Genomic DNA, 18,472 nt, shown 5'->3' with positions numbered 1-18,472 from the left:
GAGACCAGACATAAAAGGTATAAGGTGCGTTCCAGCAGGAGAGCTCCTGAAATTACACGTTCACTGAGTGCCTGAAAGGCCTGCAGTAGCCCCCATGTCACAGAAGCTAATCTTACGGCACCAACAAAGCGAAGATAGGAGCCTAATGCCATCAAAGCGCTGGCTTCTTTTCTGTGTTAATGGCATTTCATGTAAACAAATTTAAAAATTTTTTTTTTAGTTGTTTTGTTCATGACTGCCTAATTTGTTGATCTTTGGCTTAAGTGTTCATGCCATTATGGTGAGGAAATAAACTCCTGCTGAGGCCAATAATTCATTCACTCATCTATCATCCCACACATTTTTTTAAAGTGGAGCCTTATGAAATGACTGACTATACAAGTCAAAACAGGCAAACACTTGGCTCACATTTGTAATCCCAGAACTTTGGGAGGCCAACAGGGGAGCATCATGAGGTCAGGAGATTGAGACCAGCTTGGCCAACATGGTGAAAAGCCAGCTCTTCTAAAATACAAAAAATTAGCCAGGTGTGGTGGCACATGTGGTAGTCCCGGCTACTTGGGAGGCTGAGGCAGGGGAATCGCTTTAACCGGGGAAACAGAGGTTGCAGTGAGCCGAGATTATGCCACTGCACTTCAGCCTGGGCCATAGAGCAAGACTCCATCTCAATAACCAACAAACAAAAACAGCCACACACTAACAACTCCATGCGGTTCAGCAAACTCAGAATTAGTGCCAGGCACTGTGCTGAGTGCGGGGACTCCCAGCCCAGCAGATAGCCCTCCTCTCACAACGCCTAGATGCTAAAAGGGGAGACAGAAAATCCCCAAGTAAACAAAGGCAAACCAGCATTTTAAAGTGTGATAAGAATTATATAGAAGAAACAGAACAGAGGCCTCGGAGGCAACGCCACACATCTACAACCATCTCATCTTTGACAAACCTCACAAAAATAAGCAATGGGGAAAGAATTCCCTGTTTAATAAATGATGTTGGGAAAACTGGATAGCCATGTGCACAAAGCAGAAACTGGACCCCTTCCTGACACCTTACACTAAAATTAACTCCAGATGAATTAAAGACTTAAACATAAGACCTAACACCATAAAAACCCTAGAAGAAAACCTAGGCAAAACCATCCAGGAGATAGACATAGGCAAGGACTTCATGACTAAAACACCAAAAAACATGGGCATCAAAAGCCAAAGTAGACAAATTGGATCTAATTAAACTCCAGAGCTTCTGCACAGCAAAAGAAACAATGATTAGAGTGAACTGGCAACCAACAGAATGGAAAAAAAATTTTGCAATCTACCCATCTGACAAAGGGCTATTATCCAGAATCTACAAAGAACTAAAACAGATTTATAAGACAAAAACAAACAAATCTATTCAAAAGTGGGCATAGGATATGAATAGACACTTCAAAAGAAGACATATATGAGGCCAACAAACATATGAAAAAATACTTATCATCACTGGTCATTAGAGAAATGCAGATTAAAACCACATTGACATACTATTTCATGCCAGTTAGAATGGTGATAATTTAAAAAGTCTGTGGGGCAGAAGTACCAGAGGGACAGCAGGCGGTGGGGAGTTGGGGAGGGATAACATGGAGAGAAATGCCAGATATAGGTTTTGGGGAGGAAGGCAGCAAACCACATTGCCATGCATGTACCTATGCAACAATCCTGCAACAATGTTCTTCACATGTACCCCAAAACCTAAAACGCAATAAAATATATATATTTTAAAAAAATCTAAAGACAACAGATGTTGGAGAGGATGTGGAGAAATAGGAACACTTTTACACTGTTGGTAGGAGTGTAAATTAGTTCAACCATTGTGGAAGACAGTGTGGTGATTCCTCAAGGACCTAGAAACAGAAATTCCATTTGACCCAACAATCCCATTACTGGGTATATATCCAAAGGATTATAAATCATTCTATTATAAAGACACATGCACACATATGTCCATTGTGGCACTGTTTACAATAGCAAGGACTTGGAACCAACCCAAATGCCCATTGATGATAGACTGGACAGGGAAAATGTGGCACATATATAGCATGGAATACTATGCAGCCATAAAAAACAATGAGTTCGTATCCTTTGTAGGGACATGGATGAACCTGAGAATCATCATTCTCAGCAAGGAGACACAAGAGCAGAAAATCAAACACCGCATGTTCTCACTCATAGGTGGGTGTTGAACAATGAGAACACATGGACACAGGGAGACGAGTATCACACACTGGGGTCTGTTGGGGGTGACTAGGGGAGGGACAGGGGGGTATACAGAGTTGGGGACGGATAACATGGGGAGAAATGGCAGATATAGGTGATGGGGATGGAGGCAGCAAACCACATTGCCATGTATGTACCTATGCAACAATCCTCCATGTTCTGTACATGTACCCCAGAACCTAAAGTGCCATATATATATATGAACTATACATAAAAGGAGATCAGGTAATGACAAGGGATTGTGACCACTAGGAAGGGAGGTGTGGGCAGGGGGTCGGGGAAGTTCTCTGGATGACATAATGACATTTCAGCTGAGACCATAATGACGACACATCATCAGCCATGTGAGTATCTGTAACACGTCAAAATGGCCAGGATAGAGAATCCCAGACTGCAACCCCTAGTCCAGTCAGCCCAGGCTCCCAGTCGCATCAGGTCAGCAAAATGAGGTCAAAGTTTTCACACCTACCCATACTTTGACAAAGGAAACTAACTCAGGAGCCCTCCAAGGCTTCACCAGCAGTTTTTATTTCTTTGTTTTGTTTTGGTTTGTTTTTCCCTTCAAACACACCAGGTCTCATTCTAGCATAATAGCATAATATGAACAGCTTCATTATTTCATTCACTAAATTATGCTATATTAAAATTTTAATCGGCAAACATAACATTGGTAAAACGGGTACATCCATACGCTGCTGTTGCCAGTGTAAACTGTCAAACCATTTTTTTGCAAAAGAAATATTGCAACACAAAGAAAAATCCATAAAGACGCTCATATTCTTGGCCTCCCAACTCTACCCCCGGGGAATTTATCCTAAGGAAATAATCTGGTTCAATAGAATAAAATGTTCTCTCTAGAAGAACTCCATGGAGTTGTTAATTGTTATACATACAAAGGAAAGAAAAAACGAAAGCACCTGGAATTATCCAAATGACTGAAAATGGGGGGTTTTAACAAAATAGGATAATTCATTTGATGAAATTTCATACCACCATTAAGCATCATAACAAAGATTACAAAGTTCCTAAACGAAATGGCATAACCGGCTTTTTGAGAGAAGCAGAAGACAATGTGCATATTTTAATGGAAAGCATGTAAACAGTATCTCAAGGTGAACAAGAACAAGAAAATTGAAAAGAATTGCATCAAGGCCAGTGGGGTGAGGAATTATTTATTTCAAATGTCCTTCCAAAATATTGTCAGTGTACTGAGTTTTCATTTAAAAAAAAAAAAAATCCCTCAGAAACAATAGTATGAGAACGCTGCAATAGCATGCCACCCAAACACAAGGACATTTGCTCATTCTAACTTTAAATACAAAATAAAGCCAAATTTGAAGATGCCTTCTGTGTTATAGACTCCACAGTCTTTCACGTATGGCTCCTGCATGTGAGACTCAACTTTGAATAGCAATACAATGTTGCAAACAGTTTCTCCTGTTTGGAGAGTTTGTCTTGAGGGAGGGAGTGAGGGCGGAGTGACTAGAAATTAATCTCTTCTTTGACTAAAGGTGGGGGAGGATCGGCAGATGAGGAAAAGGGCTTTAAGGCCGGACTCCCATGGCAGTAGAGGCGTAGGCTGGGGGTACTCACCTTTCACGATCAGCTCCGCGTAGTTGGACACACCAGACCCACCGTCAGAGCGGATCACACAGCGGTACTTGCTGACGCTCCGCTGGGCAGTGTCTGCCACACTGACCGTGGCTGAAAAGCGCCTGTGGTTGACCACACGGGTGACCATCAGGGCAGTGTCCCTGCCATTCCATTGCTGCAGAACAGAGGAAGAGAGGGAGAGGAGGAATCATAGCATCACAGGCTTCCAAGTGACTCCCAGCACGAATGTCCACCCATCCTCACACCCTTGTGGCTCAGGACTTTCAACTGTAAGAAGGGACTTCCAGCCAGGCACAGCGGCTCATGCCTGTAATCCCAGTGCTTTGCAAGGGCTGAGGCAGGAGGATCACTTGAGGCCAGGAGTTTGAGACCAGCCTGGGCAGCAAGCAAGGCCCTGCCTCTATGAAATTTTTTTTTTTTTTTAAGTCAGGCATGGTGGCACCCGCCTTGAGTCAGATCAGTATCACCTTCAGATAGTCTGGAAGGTGAGGAGGAAGGATCGCCTGAGCCCAAGAACTCAAGGTAGCAGTGAGCCATGATCGAGCCACTGCACTATAACCTGGGTGACAGAGCAAGACCCTGCCTCTAAAAGAGAAGAAAAAAAAAAAAAAAAGAGCAAGAGTTTTCACGGCTAGTTTGTGCCAAGGATCTGATATGAGAATAAGCTTTGCTAGTGAGCTGATTCAAGGGCAGAGGCCTGCCTGGTGGTAAGAGAGGGAAAAGGCTTCTTCTAGACACCTTGGCTCAGCCTGCATTTGGGGCCGGCATGGAGCCCCTTAACCTTCCTTCCAATTTTCATTTTTCCCTTAAGCAGAACCCATAGCATTCTTTCAGACAAACTTCAGCAGGCTTAGTGAAAACCCAACCCAAATAGAATAAAGACAGCCTGGCTCCCAGGCCTATGGCTGGTACCCTACTACCCCACCCCACAGGCTGAGCCCCACCTGCCTTAAGCTATCACCACAAGTAGGGAGAGGATAGGGCCTTTCCAACACCTCTCTTCTTTGGCACACGCCCTTTCCTGTGCCTGGAAGGTCCAGTCTCCCTGGGGACACCCCCTCTTCCATAAAAACCCATGTTCAGTTCACAGCCATCTCCGGTCAGTTCTCACGACTGTCACCCCAACTTTGGAAGCTTACCCAGCCCTCATGCATGACGCAAACTTTCCACGTTTTCCTATAAGTGCTGCCCACTTTACACTGAAGCCAGGACTTGCCTCTGTTCATCTTTAGAAGCTTGTCTGAAAGCCCCTCAAGTTGGCAGACATTTCCAGAATCAAGGTGAATACACATAGGCTTTTGTATTCAGCATCCTGAGCTATAGGTGGGAGATCCTGAGTCTGAATAAGTCTTTCACAGTTTCAAGTTATGAGGACTGGTAAGGCACAGGCACGTCAATGCAGTTTGAGTGGATGTTTATTAAGGTTCTTAACTGGATGTGTATCTAGTGTGCGCCAGCCGCTGAGCTGCGTATTTGTGTATAAATCTTCACTGTGTCTTCACAGCCTTGTTTGGGGTGTATATGACTGCAGCTCTTCTCAGAGAAAAATCCAAACGTCTAACAGTTTAACTAAATGTGTAGAGTACCTGAGTCCCTTATCCAGGTTTTCCAATTTTAAGTCAAGCACTCTTTTTACTAAGGCCTTATTCTCAGTGCCTGCTTTAACTTAAAAATGTTTTTTCTCAAAAAAGTGAAACTGACTACTTTAATTGTCTGGACTTAGGGAAACCTTATGACTTATGATTCTCATGCCCTGAGCCTCGCTGTCTCCCGAGATGCGATCTTCATCATTTCCTGCACCAGGTAGACAGCTTCTCCATGTGCAAAACCTACTTTCATCTATGTCATCTTCCCTCACCCTCTACAGTAACCTCTCAGGATGGGGGCACAGGGGCAGGTAGAGCCACACTATGGCAGCAAATGAGGGGAGGCCAATACCATGGGAAGGCAGTGATCATGAAGGCCAGAAATCCAGGGTAACCTAGACCCCTATCAAAGGGCAGCTGAGATAGACTTGCTCCAGGATAGACAGGAAAATTGTGGATAATATTTTGCTGCTTCTTTTTACTTTTTGGCATTCTTCAGACTTTCTGTCTCAAACATATATTTCCTTTATACTCGAAAATAAAAAAATAAATGGCATTGTTAAAAAGCTATGGCAGAATGAGAGTTAGCCATAACTCCCTCCCATGCTAGGAACTAACCAACAGGTGGAATAGTTAGTCCATATCTGAGCAACATACATGGGGCTCCAAGAGGAGAATCTGAAGCCGAATGCCAGCTCTGCAGCTTCCAAGCTGTGCAACCTGGGGCAGGCAATTTCACTCCTCTGAGATGAAAAGTTTCTATTTGCTTGCCCAAATAAAAACCAGTACAAGGTAATGGAAGGAGAGAAAAGTCACCAGGGCTGAAATGGCCACCCACCTGCCTCACGCCTTGAGGCATCTTTGCAGGAGATGGTACAACTTGGGCCTCACTATGAGAACCTACAAGACACCACATGCAATGCCCATTCCCAAAATAGTGCAGGGAAGAAGGAGGGAAAATTCTGGCAAACACCAGGAATGTGCCCTGATTTGGAAAACAGGCCACTAAATGAATGGGAGGGCCTTGGAAGAAATGGGGTCATCAAAAGGAGCCCATCTTCCCCACTGCTGAGCAAGATAGTTCAGAGCCACCATGGTGGATAGGGATGAGTGTGGTGAGGCTTTGGGTTAATATTTTCTACTGAGTTGTTTATAACATCATAAACACTTAACTTTTCTTTATCAAGCTAATAACAGCTAAACACTATTATGTGGTAAGTGTTTTAGATGCTTTCTCATTTGTTCCCCATGAGAAATAAGGGCACACTTCTTCACCTCTCTCATATATAACAGGAAACTGAAGCTCAGAGAAGTGAAATTGCCTGCCCAAGGCTGCACAGCTCGGAAGCTGCAGAGCTGGCATCTGGCTTCAGATTCTGCTCTTACAATCCCATGCAGGCTGCTCCAATGTGAATTAACTACTCCCAGTCACTTACCTCTTAAAGTGCCCCAATGTCCCAGTATGGGAGAGTATGAGCAGCAGGTATGAGGCCAGCTATTTGCTACCAATTTATTAGCTGAGCAATAAAAGGGCCGAGGGATGTATTAATATTGCATAAGAAGTAGAAAGAAATAAGCAAAATGTGCATGCCCACCCAAAGCCCATGAAACACAGAGCTACGCCTTGGATGTCCAACTTCTGAACAGCCAAGAAATCTGGTAGATTAAAAAGGAGAGACTGAGAGTGATGTCAACACATGGGCTCCACAGAACATGGGCTAAGAGGTGAGGCAACAAGGAAAAATACTAAGAGAGAAGATAAACCTCCCTGGAGGAGCCAAGGGAAGAATTGAGGCCAACAAACAGTGCCATTTGCAGATGTCAACATGGCTTTAGAAGTAAAGAGCAGGATCAATGTTGCAGAAAACCAGTAACCTGGAGGACAGGCCTGAAAAAATAACCCAGATGGCAAAGAAAGCAATGATAAAATAAAGTGGAGAGAGGCAAACTGATCAAGAAAATGAGCAACAGACAACTAACAACCCTGTAAGTAATGGGAGCTCCCACAGAAGAGAACGCAATGAATGGAATGAAATCTGATCCCGACATAAAGGAGGTCACTTCCCTGGACTAAACTGAGAGCTGACGTTTCAGACTGAATGGCCTACCATCTATTTGATAAAATTTACAAAAACCAAAATAATCGATGTTCATAAAAATATTAAGAATAAAGAAATATATAGAAATCTAGGGGGGGAAATGTACAAAAATACAAGCCCATCTGGTATAAAACTCCTCATATGCAATTGTTTCTAAATCCAAGGTGACCTCTCCTGGATGTGACCGGCTCACCAGTGGTCACAGGTGAGCTCCCAGGAGGTTCCTGTTACCTAGCTGCCTATAAGAAAACAGGGATGGAGCTAAAGACAGACAGAATAGGGACTACTGATAAAACGAATCAAGGCAAAACCTCAGTTTGTGCAAACTTGAGTGGTGATTTCATTTCTCTGAGCTTCAGTTTCCTCATCTACAAAACAGATTTGAAAATGGTGCCCACTATATAAAGTTATTGTGGGGAATCAATGAGAAGGCATGTAAAACAGCACATGAAGGCACATATTCTAGTGTTCGCAGAGCTCTCGTGTTAGCAGAGCTCAAATTAATTGTGAAATAAGCCACAAAAAGTGTGGTAGACAGGCTGACAGCCCCCCAAAGATGCCAACACCCTAGTCCCCAGAACCTGGGAATATGTGACCTTATGTGGCAAAAGAGACCCTGAAGCTATGATTAGGTTAAGAATCTTGAAATGGGGAGAGAGCATTTTTGATTAATCTCCTGAGCCCAATTTAATCAAGAGTCTCTATATATGAAAGAGTAAGGCAGGAGAGCCAGAAGCAGAGAAGATGTGGGACAGGGGAAGTCAGAGTGATGCCATCACTGGTTTGAAGATGGAGGAAGGGGCCAGGAGCCAAGGAATGTAGGCAGCCTCTAGACGAGAGGGAAGGTAAAGGAATGGATTCTCTGCTGGATGCTCTGCAAAGAATGTAGCCTGCCAAAAGCCTGCCAACACACTTATGTTAGCCCACTGAAATCCACTTGTGACTTCTCATCTCCACAACTATAAATAAATAAATTTAAGTCATTACACTTGTGGAATTTGTTACAGTAGCAATAAGAAACTAATGAGAAAAAGCCTGGCTACATGCAAAACATTCATTTTTCACATTTAGTTTAAATTTTATTTTGAAGTCACTTCCAGTATTATTTACTTTTCTTCTTAATGATGTCAGATTCTGGCAGGGCCAGGGAGGATTAAGGGTGTCCACCTGAACAATTCACATTTTTTCTGTTTAGCTTCTGAACCAACAGGCTTTATCTTATTGAAAGATAGGAAATTGCAGGTTGTCTGATAAAATCTCCGGAAAATAGGCCTTTTGATAATCACACTTGTCATATTGGGAGCAGGCAACAGCAGGACAGGGACGAGCAGGAGGGCCTAGAGTCATGATAGGAAATAGCACTGTGATGGGCCATTGGCAAGGAGAAACAGAGGTCAAGTTCAGAGAGATGAGCCTAGATGAGAAGGGCCCATGAGTACGACTGCTCAAGACAAGGCAGGGAAGGGCAGGCATGAGCTAAAGGTCAAGGCAGGCTACCAGGAATCCAGGAACAGAAATCAGGGTGATTCTATAAGACCAGCAAGTAGATGATCAAATGGTGAAAGTCTCCGATGTCAGAATGCTAAGGCAACATGAAGAAGGGATTTAAGCACCATGAATGTGTAAGAAGCACAGATCCCAGCTGCCATTTCAGCCCCAGACACAGGCAGAACAGAAAAGTGCAAAGGGGGAAAAAAAAAAAAACAAGAGAAAGTTTTGTTAAATACACAGGTGCACAGAAATCCAGGCCCACCTACAACAGAGAAGGCTTGAGAGGGTACAGGGAGAAGAGCAGGGAGGGAGTGGCAGGAGCCTCAAGTAGCCCATAAGCCAGAGCCAAGGGGGGAGAGTAAAGACTCCAACCCAGACATCAAGTAGCATAAAAATGCACAGAGATGCAAATGCTAGGATGTCAGAACAGGGAGCAGGACATAGAAGGAAAGCCCAAAGTCTTGGGAAATGCCACAAAGAAGCATGGCATGGATGAGTGCATACAGAAGCCCAGGAAAATTTCCATCAGATCAGGCCCTTACCTACCACTTGGCTTTTTGGAAATTTTCTTCTGGCTCCTGCAGTAGTTTTTCAGACATAACTATATCCTTCCTCTGAAATTTCAGGGCATGATTCTTTTCCTTCTGTGGTAAGATTTTTAAGCCTATATGTGTGCTGTTCTAAAGTGGAATCACCTTCTGGTCCTCTGATTCCATGAGTCAACTCAACAAATGTCCCAGTGGGCCCTGACAGGTGATGCCTCTGGTTGGGCTCACTGGAAGCAGACTTTGACACATGGAGATTTATCAAGTGCTCTCAGGAGAAAGGATGCAAAGGATAGAGAAAAGGAGCTAAGCAAGGATGGGGTCACAATTGGAGTCAAGCTCCAGCCTGGTCCCACAAGGAGCCACGGAGCATGAAGTGTATCCCAGAGTTGACGGCACGTTGTGGTTGCACTACTGTGTCCATCGGCCATTGGTCAGGGCTCTCCAGGCAGACAGAGGAGGAAGCTACTTACTTGACTGAGGGCAGGTCTCTGGGGAAAGGAAGCTGTGAGGCTTTAGCAGCCAACATGCCCAGTGCTCCAGGGTTGAGGGCACTTGCTAGCAAAAGGGATCTGTCCAGGACACTACAAGCATGCATTCCACCTGGCACTTTCCTACCCTACAGTAAATTATATATTGGGTTTCCTGAAATCCAATGAGCTACTGCCTTGAAATTTGCTGGCACTCTGTTTCTAAATCTGCTTTTTTTAAACACGAGGCCGGGAACTGACCTTAGCAGAACACTGGCAGCACCAGAAGGCGTGAGCACACCTGCATTTAGGCACTGCGCCCTGTGAAATGCCACTCCATCTCACACGAATAAAGCACTCCATAGCCAGGTTTGAAAAACATTTTGTTCAATGCAACAGGATTTATCTGAGTGTTTACCAAGTAAAAGTCACATTAACTAACAGTTTTGAGGGCTGACTTTGTGCCAGCCACTGTGTCACTGGCTTACATAATAGACTATTCACTTGGTCCTCTTAAAGTCCCTGTCAAAGTTCTTCTCAAAGAGTGGTCCCTGAACCTGCAGCATCAGCCTCATCTGGGGACTTGTTAGAAATGTAAATTTATAAGAAAATTCTAGGGCTGATTTCCATTTGGAGATGTTGATAGTCTGAGCCTTTTCCCCCTTTCCCCGTTCTATTATTAATCATGCTGAAAATGTACTCATGATTTTACAAAACAGAAAATGAGAGTGTGTGGAAGGTATGATTTCTGCCCAGAGGAATTTATAGGCTGGGTTAAGATTCTAAAAACAGTAGAAAGAGTAAAACATAAACACTAAGTCGAGCATTGAAATAGTATACTTCATGGAGGAAAACAGGTCTGGTCTAGAGACAGAAATGCTCTTAGAAAAATCTAGAGCTATGGTTCTCACACCATGGTCCCCAGATGGGCTGCAATAGCATCCCCTGGGAAACTTAAAAACGTGAATTCTCTAGCCCCATCGAATAAATTCCTAGACCTAATGAATCAGGAACTCTGGGAATGGGGCCTGGCCATTTTTGTTTTAACAAACCGTCCTCAGGATTGTGATGCCTGATAAAAAGTGTGAGATAGATCCTATTAGTGATTCCTATTTAATGAATAAGGAAACTGAGGCAGAGAGCAGTCAAGCAATATCGCTTTTAGTAGTACTTCTCAAACTATAGCATACAAACCACCTGGGGATCCTGTTAAAAATTCAGACCTTGATTCACAGGGTCTGTGATGGGGATGGGAATTCTTCAGGTCTTGCTGATGCTGCTGGTCCATGAACCTTACTAGGAGGAACAAAACCTTGTATCACTTTGCTGAGGGGCTAAGTTAGGATTGGACCCAAGTGATCTGACTGCAGACACTGAGGCACTAATCACATCACCCACCTGCCATCTAGCATATAACAGTGTACAGCTACACTTAGCAACTCCGTAAAAGTTGGGTACAGAGTGCAGTGTTCCAAAAACTTACTTTGTTTGTTCAAAGCACATCTAATGCCATCTTGCAGAAAATGACTGCTTCATAGAAAATAGTTTGGGAAATGCTGTAATAGAAGCCCAGATGCCTACCTTTCCGGAAACCCTGGAAGACCTTAAGTCAGAAATATACATGTAAGAAAGAACAAAGTATCTTCCTACATTCCTGGCTATCAGATTCTTTTAATATATTATGAAGTTACAGCATACCTGGTATACTATTAGGTTAGGGTGAGGTTTCCTTATCCCCACTCTTTCAGTCTACAGCAGTAGCTCCTAAACTTTAACGTGCATCAGAATCACCTAGAGAGTGATTTAGGAGGTTTGGGGTGAGACTGGATAATTAGCATTTCTAATTGGTTCCCTGGTGATGCTAATGCTGCTGACTTTCTCCTGGGTCTCAAGGACTTAAAAGCTATTGTCCTCTTAAGTCCCTTAATGGAAAGCAAGGGGCCAAATAATATCATAGAATACAGGAATAGAAACCTTCCTTAAATATAAGACTACGTCCTGAGGATGAACAACTGGTCACTGCACCAACGGTAGTCAGATAAGCAGCGAGAGGTGTGATCCTACACCAGGGAGCAGAGGGTCAAAGCCCAGCCAGACTCTTGGCACAGCCATGAGTCCTGACTGAGTCCCCTTGGGAGGAGGTCACCTTTGTGCTTTGCCCAAAGGCTCTATCTGCATAACAAGCTACATATCCATGAAGCTGCATCTGCCCAGAAGGTGAATCCCTTTTTTTTCCAATTCATCCATCCAGAAGGGACACATATCCTAAATTGAACAAAAAGCATTTTACCGCCTAATCTGTGGTTCTGCTTAACGCCATTTTATGTTCCTGTGTCTCTCATTATGGCAAGAGTTGCTTTTGAAATCTCTTTTTCTTTCCCATTTTTCATCTGCTTGCCTTGCTCTTTAAAAACAACTCAAATTCCAGATTCTCTTGGCTGGCTTTGTTGTATGTGGACAGGTTGCTTGGCTTGAGAGCATACACTCCTTGGAAGAACAGGGGCTGTCACAGCTACACTTTAATGTTCTGTCCCTAGCAAGAGTGCATGCTTCCACCCTCAGGCAAGACCCCTCTATTTTCAGGAACCACCTAGTGAGGGGGGCGAGAGTTGCACGTGATGCCACGGAGAGTGCTGTTTCCCTACCACCTGATAATCTATCAAGTCTTCTGTAATGGCCTTGCCATTTTGCAATTCCCCATCCACTCTCCTTTGGTGTCATGACATTATTTCCTTCACCAAGAGATAAGACATAGACTACAAAAATGGCTGTCATTACTTCAGAAAGAGCAGGAAACCTTGAAAATGACTTGTAATTGGCAGAAGAGGAAACAGTACTGTCTTTAATAAAAGGAAACCATTTCTTGTTTTGCACAAACCATCTCCGGTTTTGCCTGGTTTACAGAAAATATTTAATGAAGGATACTGGAAGCTTTCAGTGTGCTGGTTTGAACTTCTGGCATCAAAATTAAAAATAAAGTAAAAAGATAAAGATAAAAATAAAAATAAAATCAGGCCCAGCATTTTCAGCTGAAATTTGTTCCAGTTGCTTCAGGAATTCCCTGGCCAGAAAATACTTAGGTGAAATTCTCTCAATTCTCTTGTAATGAATATTCTTTTCACTTCTAGTCACATTGCTGCCACAGCATGACATTTGGAAACGTGCTAAAATCTAGCCCATTGGTTCTCTTAAAATCACATTTGTACCTTTTTGTCAGTCTCTAAAGAATAGCTTTTGATTATTCTTTATTAAAAGTTAGAAGAAATAGAAGTAGACATAAATCATTTTTGATTAGCTGTGCTGAAACCCTTCCAAAGGCCTACTATGTACATGGCTGACTGCTCATTTTGGGTTGATTTCTGGGTTTAGAATTCCTCCAGAGAGTCAGGAGGGACCTGGCACAAGTCCCACAGGGCTCGGTGGGGGACAAAGAAAACTAATGAGAACATGAAACTTATGCTGCTTGCTGTGTGGTGAATAATAAAGTTCTTTGTCTCTGACCCAGAAGTCTCATGTCTTCTGCCAGCATCTACGAAACTGTGGCAGTCTACCTTGTTAGCTCCAAATAAGGTAAAATCTCAGGCCCTTCATAGTTATTCACAGATGGTTTCAAGACGGCAGTAAGATTTTTGAGGAGAGAGCATCAGTATCATCAAATCTGAAAAGAGAAGTGAAGTATAAGGCCTGATGTGCACCCCTTGGCTATAGCAATGAGGAAAGCACTGGTAACATTTATAAGGGCCACTTCTTGGAAGAGGTGGGCACTGAAGAAAGACTCATTGCAAATGTTCACATCACATTTAAGGAATGTGGCTAACAAAGGGATAAGAGAATTGAGAAGGTGACTAGGGGGTGGGGAGGCAATTCAAAAATAATTCCAAGGGCACTTTTTATTTTGCTCGTGTTTAGATTTGAGAAATTAAAATATACTAAAGTAGCTAGTTCAGCGGCCAATAAATTTAGAGGTGTGTAAATATGTGTGAAATAAATCAATCTGTTTTTAAATAGAAAGCTCCCTGTATAGAAGGAAAGGCTGGAGTGTGACCCAGGGTGACAGGGCCACAAAGTAGGCATGGAAGAATGAGCCCAGTGCTGAGATAAAGGACTATGTTCATTCACATCATGCTTCTGCTGCTCACTGCCTGTGCAATTCAAAGGATGTCATCTAACCATCTAAGGCTCGGTCTCCTCATCTATAAATGGGGCTATAATAACATCTACCTGAAAGATTGGTTATGAGAATTAAATACATTCCATGTGTAAGTACTTAATAAACATGAGCTGTTATGAATAGTATCATTACATTTCATCATTGTTTAGCTATAGCATGGCCACTAGATTGTCAAGACAAATCCCACACAGAAGGGACACCTGGTTCAGGTCCATGCAAGTAGGAGGAGGAGCTGGTCCCCAGAACACTCACAGCCTTGGAGGCCAGCAGCAGCCCTGCAGGAGCAAGGACACAGGTTGACTGGGAGAACTGGCTGCAATGAGGATTGACACGCCTCCTTAGCTCATCAACCCTGGTCCGGCTGCTGCTGTGAGCCTACAGATTCACAGCTCAGGCAGGAACCTTTTCCTGTCGAATTCAGATCTGCTCCCAGTCCAGTGCATGCAATTTGTCTGAAAACATACACTGTCCCTACAGAAATCTGCACAGGGCATTTGGGCACATGGCTGCATTTCTGAGACTCTTCAAATGTTATTTGTCATATAAACCCCTCATGGAGCGAACCTTTTGTAGGGAGGCCTGAAAGTCAGCTCCATGGTGGGGCTGACAGACTCTGTTCTGGAGTCCCTGAGGAATTAAAGGAAGGAGCTCCATCTGCCATGCTCCTTGATAAAGACAGGAGGACACACACAAAATATTTCTGAACATCCTTCTGGATGAGTAGTGTCTCAAACCTGGATCCTCATTGTTGGAATTAGCGACCCCAAACCCAGCAAAGATTTCCTACTATACTTGGAGTATTCTGTAACTAGGAAAAAGGGACCATTTTTCTTTTTTTAACAGCATTTTGTTTATATTAGTTTCCTGTATTCATTTTAGAATATTTGGATAAAACAGAAAAGAATAGCGATGAAAATAAAAAGCATCATAATCTATTATTACAATCAATTAAGTGTCTTGATACATGTTTCATGAAGTTACAGAAGTATATATGAGAATTGTATATGTATATACATATGTATATATAGATTATATATATTTTATATATTTATGACATATATGAGCATGTATATGTGTATATATTTTTCATAAAGCTTAATATATTAGTATTATGAATATATTAATGACTAATTCATTCTTTTCACTTACATGTTACGGAAATGTTATTAAATATACTTCTATAATCTGTTATTTAATGATACCATTCCCTCATTTACTTAATCAGTCTCTTGCTGAAAATTTAGGTTCTTTCCAGCTTTTTGTCCTACTGAACATACTTGCAGATATATTTTTGTCTCCATCTCTGGATATTTCCTTAGGTAAATTTCCATAAGTAAATTTACTCATTGGAAAAATATGCATATTTAAGGCTTTAGAGATCAACTGTCTAATTATCTTGCAGAAAAGATGTGCCCATTTACATTTCCACTGTGCTACACAGATAATTCTGTTGGTATAGTCCCACCTAGTTGTATCCTGAATTTTTTTTTTTTTTTTTTTGAGGCAGAGTTTCCCTCTTCTTGCCCAGGCTAGAGTGCAGTGGCAGGATCTTGGCTTACCGCAACCTCTCCCTCCTCAGTTCAAGCAATTTTCCTGCCTCAGCCTCCTGAGTAGCTGGGATTATAGGCATGCGCCACCATGCCTGGCTAATTTTGTAATTTTAGTAGAGACAGGGTTTCTCCATGTTGGTCAGGCTGTTCTTGAACTCCTGATCTCAGGTGATCTGCTCACCTTGGCCTCCCAAAGTGCTGGGATTACAGGCATGAGCCACCACGCCTGGCCGGAATGTGATTTTTTAAACCGACTCCACAAAACTGTAGACCACTTTGCTTAGTGGCTATTCCCCTTAGAATGCACAACATCTAGTTGCTTGAAAAATTGCTTGCAAAGTTACATGTCTGGATTCCTCAGGCCAGGAATAAAGAATTCCTCACAAAAGGAATAAGCAAGTTATGACTGAGCCCCTACCACCATAGACCATGGCACCATACACTTCACCTTAATAAGAAATGAGCCCAGGACAAGAAAAACTTGTTTATAATTTTTTACTACCCTTTTATCATCCTTTTCCCTGATTCACTACAATTGCTCTAGGCTCATGTGTTTGCATTTCTGCATAGGTCCTCTCTATTGATTCTCACGTAGAACTTGTACTATAATTCCACAAAAGTAGATGGGGACTTCCAAAGACATAAAGTTTCCAGAAGGGTGCAAAGCAGGGGCATTAATTTATTAATTTATGATCCAAAGTCACTTAAGGAAAAGCAAGCTATAAAGTTCCACTCTACTTCAAAGGAAGGCCAGCATTCCACAACAGAGGCAACAGGGATTTATCTCAAACTATGAGTCCACTGACTGCTTTCTAACCACTGCCAGAAAGAAGGGCCACCGACATACCTACCATTCTGGAAACGATATCTTTATTTTCCCGAATTACAACTGACTGATTTGAAAAGATACCACTTTCAGTGACTTAGTGAAATTCCTCAGGGTATCTCAGAAGCTACAGCAGGAAGCAGCATTCCTAAACAGTAGACCTGCTGTAGGTGTCTGATGAAGACTCTTTTGGCCATGGTGTGCCCGTTTCATTTGCTTTGGAAATTCTCAGGCTAAGTCACCCTACCCTTGCTATATGAGGCAGAACAGCAGTGAGTCTGCCAGCCACTGCTCTAGTGCTGGGACGCATCTGAAGAAACATCTCATGAGAAATTGGCCACTGCTTTGGCCTGTCTTGGATTGTGGCTGCAATCATCCCTGGGTGGCAGGTGTCTTGATACGCACCTCCTTTTTGTAGAAAGATGTTAACCTATGTGATGGTTAATTTTACGAGTCAACTTGACTGCAATAGAGTACCCAAAGTAAACATTATGTCTTGGTGTGTCTGTGAGGGTATCTCTGGATGAGTGCTTGAATGAGTGGACTCAGTAAAGCAGATGGCCCTCCCCAGCGTGGGTAGGTACCATCCAGTCTTTGGAAGAACAGAACAGAAAAGCAGGGGAAGAAGAGTTTTCCCCTTTTGCTTCCTCCCTGCCTGCTTGAATTGGAACAATGGTCTTCTCCTGGCCTTGGACTGGAATTACACCCCTGGTTTCCTGGGTCTCCAGCTCACAGAAGGCAGATCATGAGACTTCTCAGATTCCAGAGTCAAGTGAGCCAATTCCTTAAACTAAGTCTTTTCCTTCCATATTGAAAAGGACTTACTATATATGGAAGGAAAATGCTTCTTATGGATGGAAGTGTTTCCATGTATAAGGAAACACTCATTAAGGAAAATAACTTATTATATATATATCAATAAACATAATATATATACTTACATATAAAATAAGTATTTTCTTAATATATTTAAAAATATATATATTTTATAATATATTTTAAAAATAAATTTTCTTTAATAAGTGCTATATAAGTATAATTATGTATAAAATATATTTATATTTTATACATAATATTGTTATATAACACTTTATCATATGTTATATATATGAAAATATATAAAATTTTACACACACATACACACAAAGACGCACACAAACACACCGCTCCTCTGCACATAAGCCTGGACTTAACTAGCAACACAGGCATTTGTCAGAGAGCACTGTATAAACTGCATGTCTCCCAAAATTTTATGAAATGTAGATGAGAGAGACAATATTTAGGGAAATTTCCTTGGAAAAAATAGTTACTAAATCTATTCACTTACCAGATATGTTTCAAGTGCCCCAGGATGGAGACGGATTGGCAGAGAGCGGGGGACTCTGCCATATTCTCTTGCCCGCCTCACCCCTCTCTCCCCCTTCTCCTCCCCAGACTGCTTTCTCACAGCCATCATTATGTGAAACAGGCCTATGAAACTCACTTGCATGCCCTCAATAAGACTGCGGTGGGGAACACTGTTCATTGCATCACACAGTGTTTTCTTTGCAGGGACTCCTGGGAACAATTCCTGTCTGGCTTCTGTGTGAACAACAGTTAGAATTTTCCTGAGCAATTGTTTTTTGTTTATCTCACAGACATTGTGAACTGTGTATCCAACAAGTTTTCTTTATTCCACTGGTGGCTACAATGCCGCAGTCTCCGTCTGTGAACCATCAGTTAGAAAACGGTGAGCAGGAATGCGGTTTCCACATTATTATCTGCTCTGTGTACCTTCTCCTTCTATCTGGTGTCGTCTCACTTTTAATTTATAATATCTTGTCATGTTTTACGTCCCGTTGTAAGCCACCTAAAAGACGTTTTGTGAA

General features: G+C 42.4%; 1 protein-coding gene across 13 annotated transcripts in view; it reads right to left on the bottom strand.

The window, feature by feature from the left end:
• The window catches only part of PTPRT (protein tyrosine phosphatase receptor type T), a 1,128,992-nt gene that overhangs the window by 683,857 nt on the left and 426,663 nt on the right, over positions 1-18,472 (bottom strand). For all 13 annotated transcript variants that reach the window (XM_037743358.1, XM_037743363.1, XM_017542238.2 and 10 more), the window contains exon 6: positions 3,846-4,020. In XM_037743358.1, coding sequence (XP_037599286.1) covers positions 3,846-4,020 — 175 coding nt within the window. The remainder of the gene's footprint in view (positions 1-3,845; positions 4,021-18,472) is intronic.

This window comes from Cebus imitator, unplaced genomic scaffold (assembly GCF_001604975.1).
Source record: "Cebus imitator isolate Cc_AM_T3 unplaced genomic scaffold, Cebus_imitator-1.0 Scaffold141, whole genome shotgun sequence".
Lineage (NCBI taxonomy): Eukaryota > Metazoa > Chordata > Mammalia > Primates > Cebidae > Cebus > Cebus imitator.
Note: the sequence above shows the minus strand (reverse complement) of the source record. Positions and strands in the feature narration are given on the sequence as shown.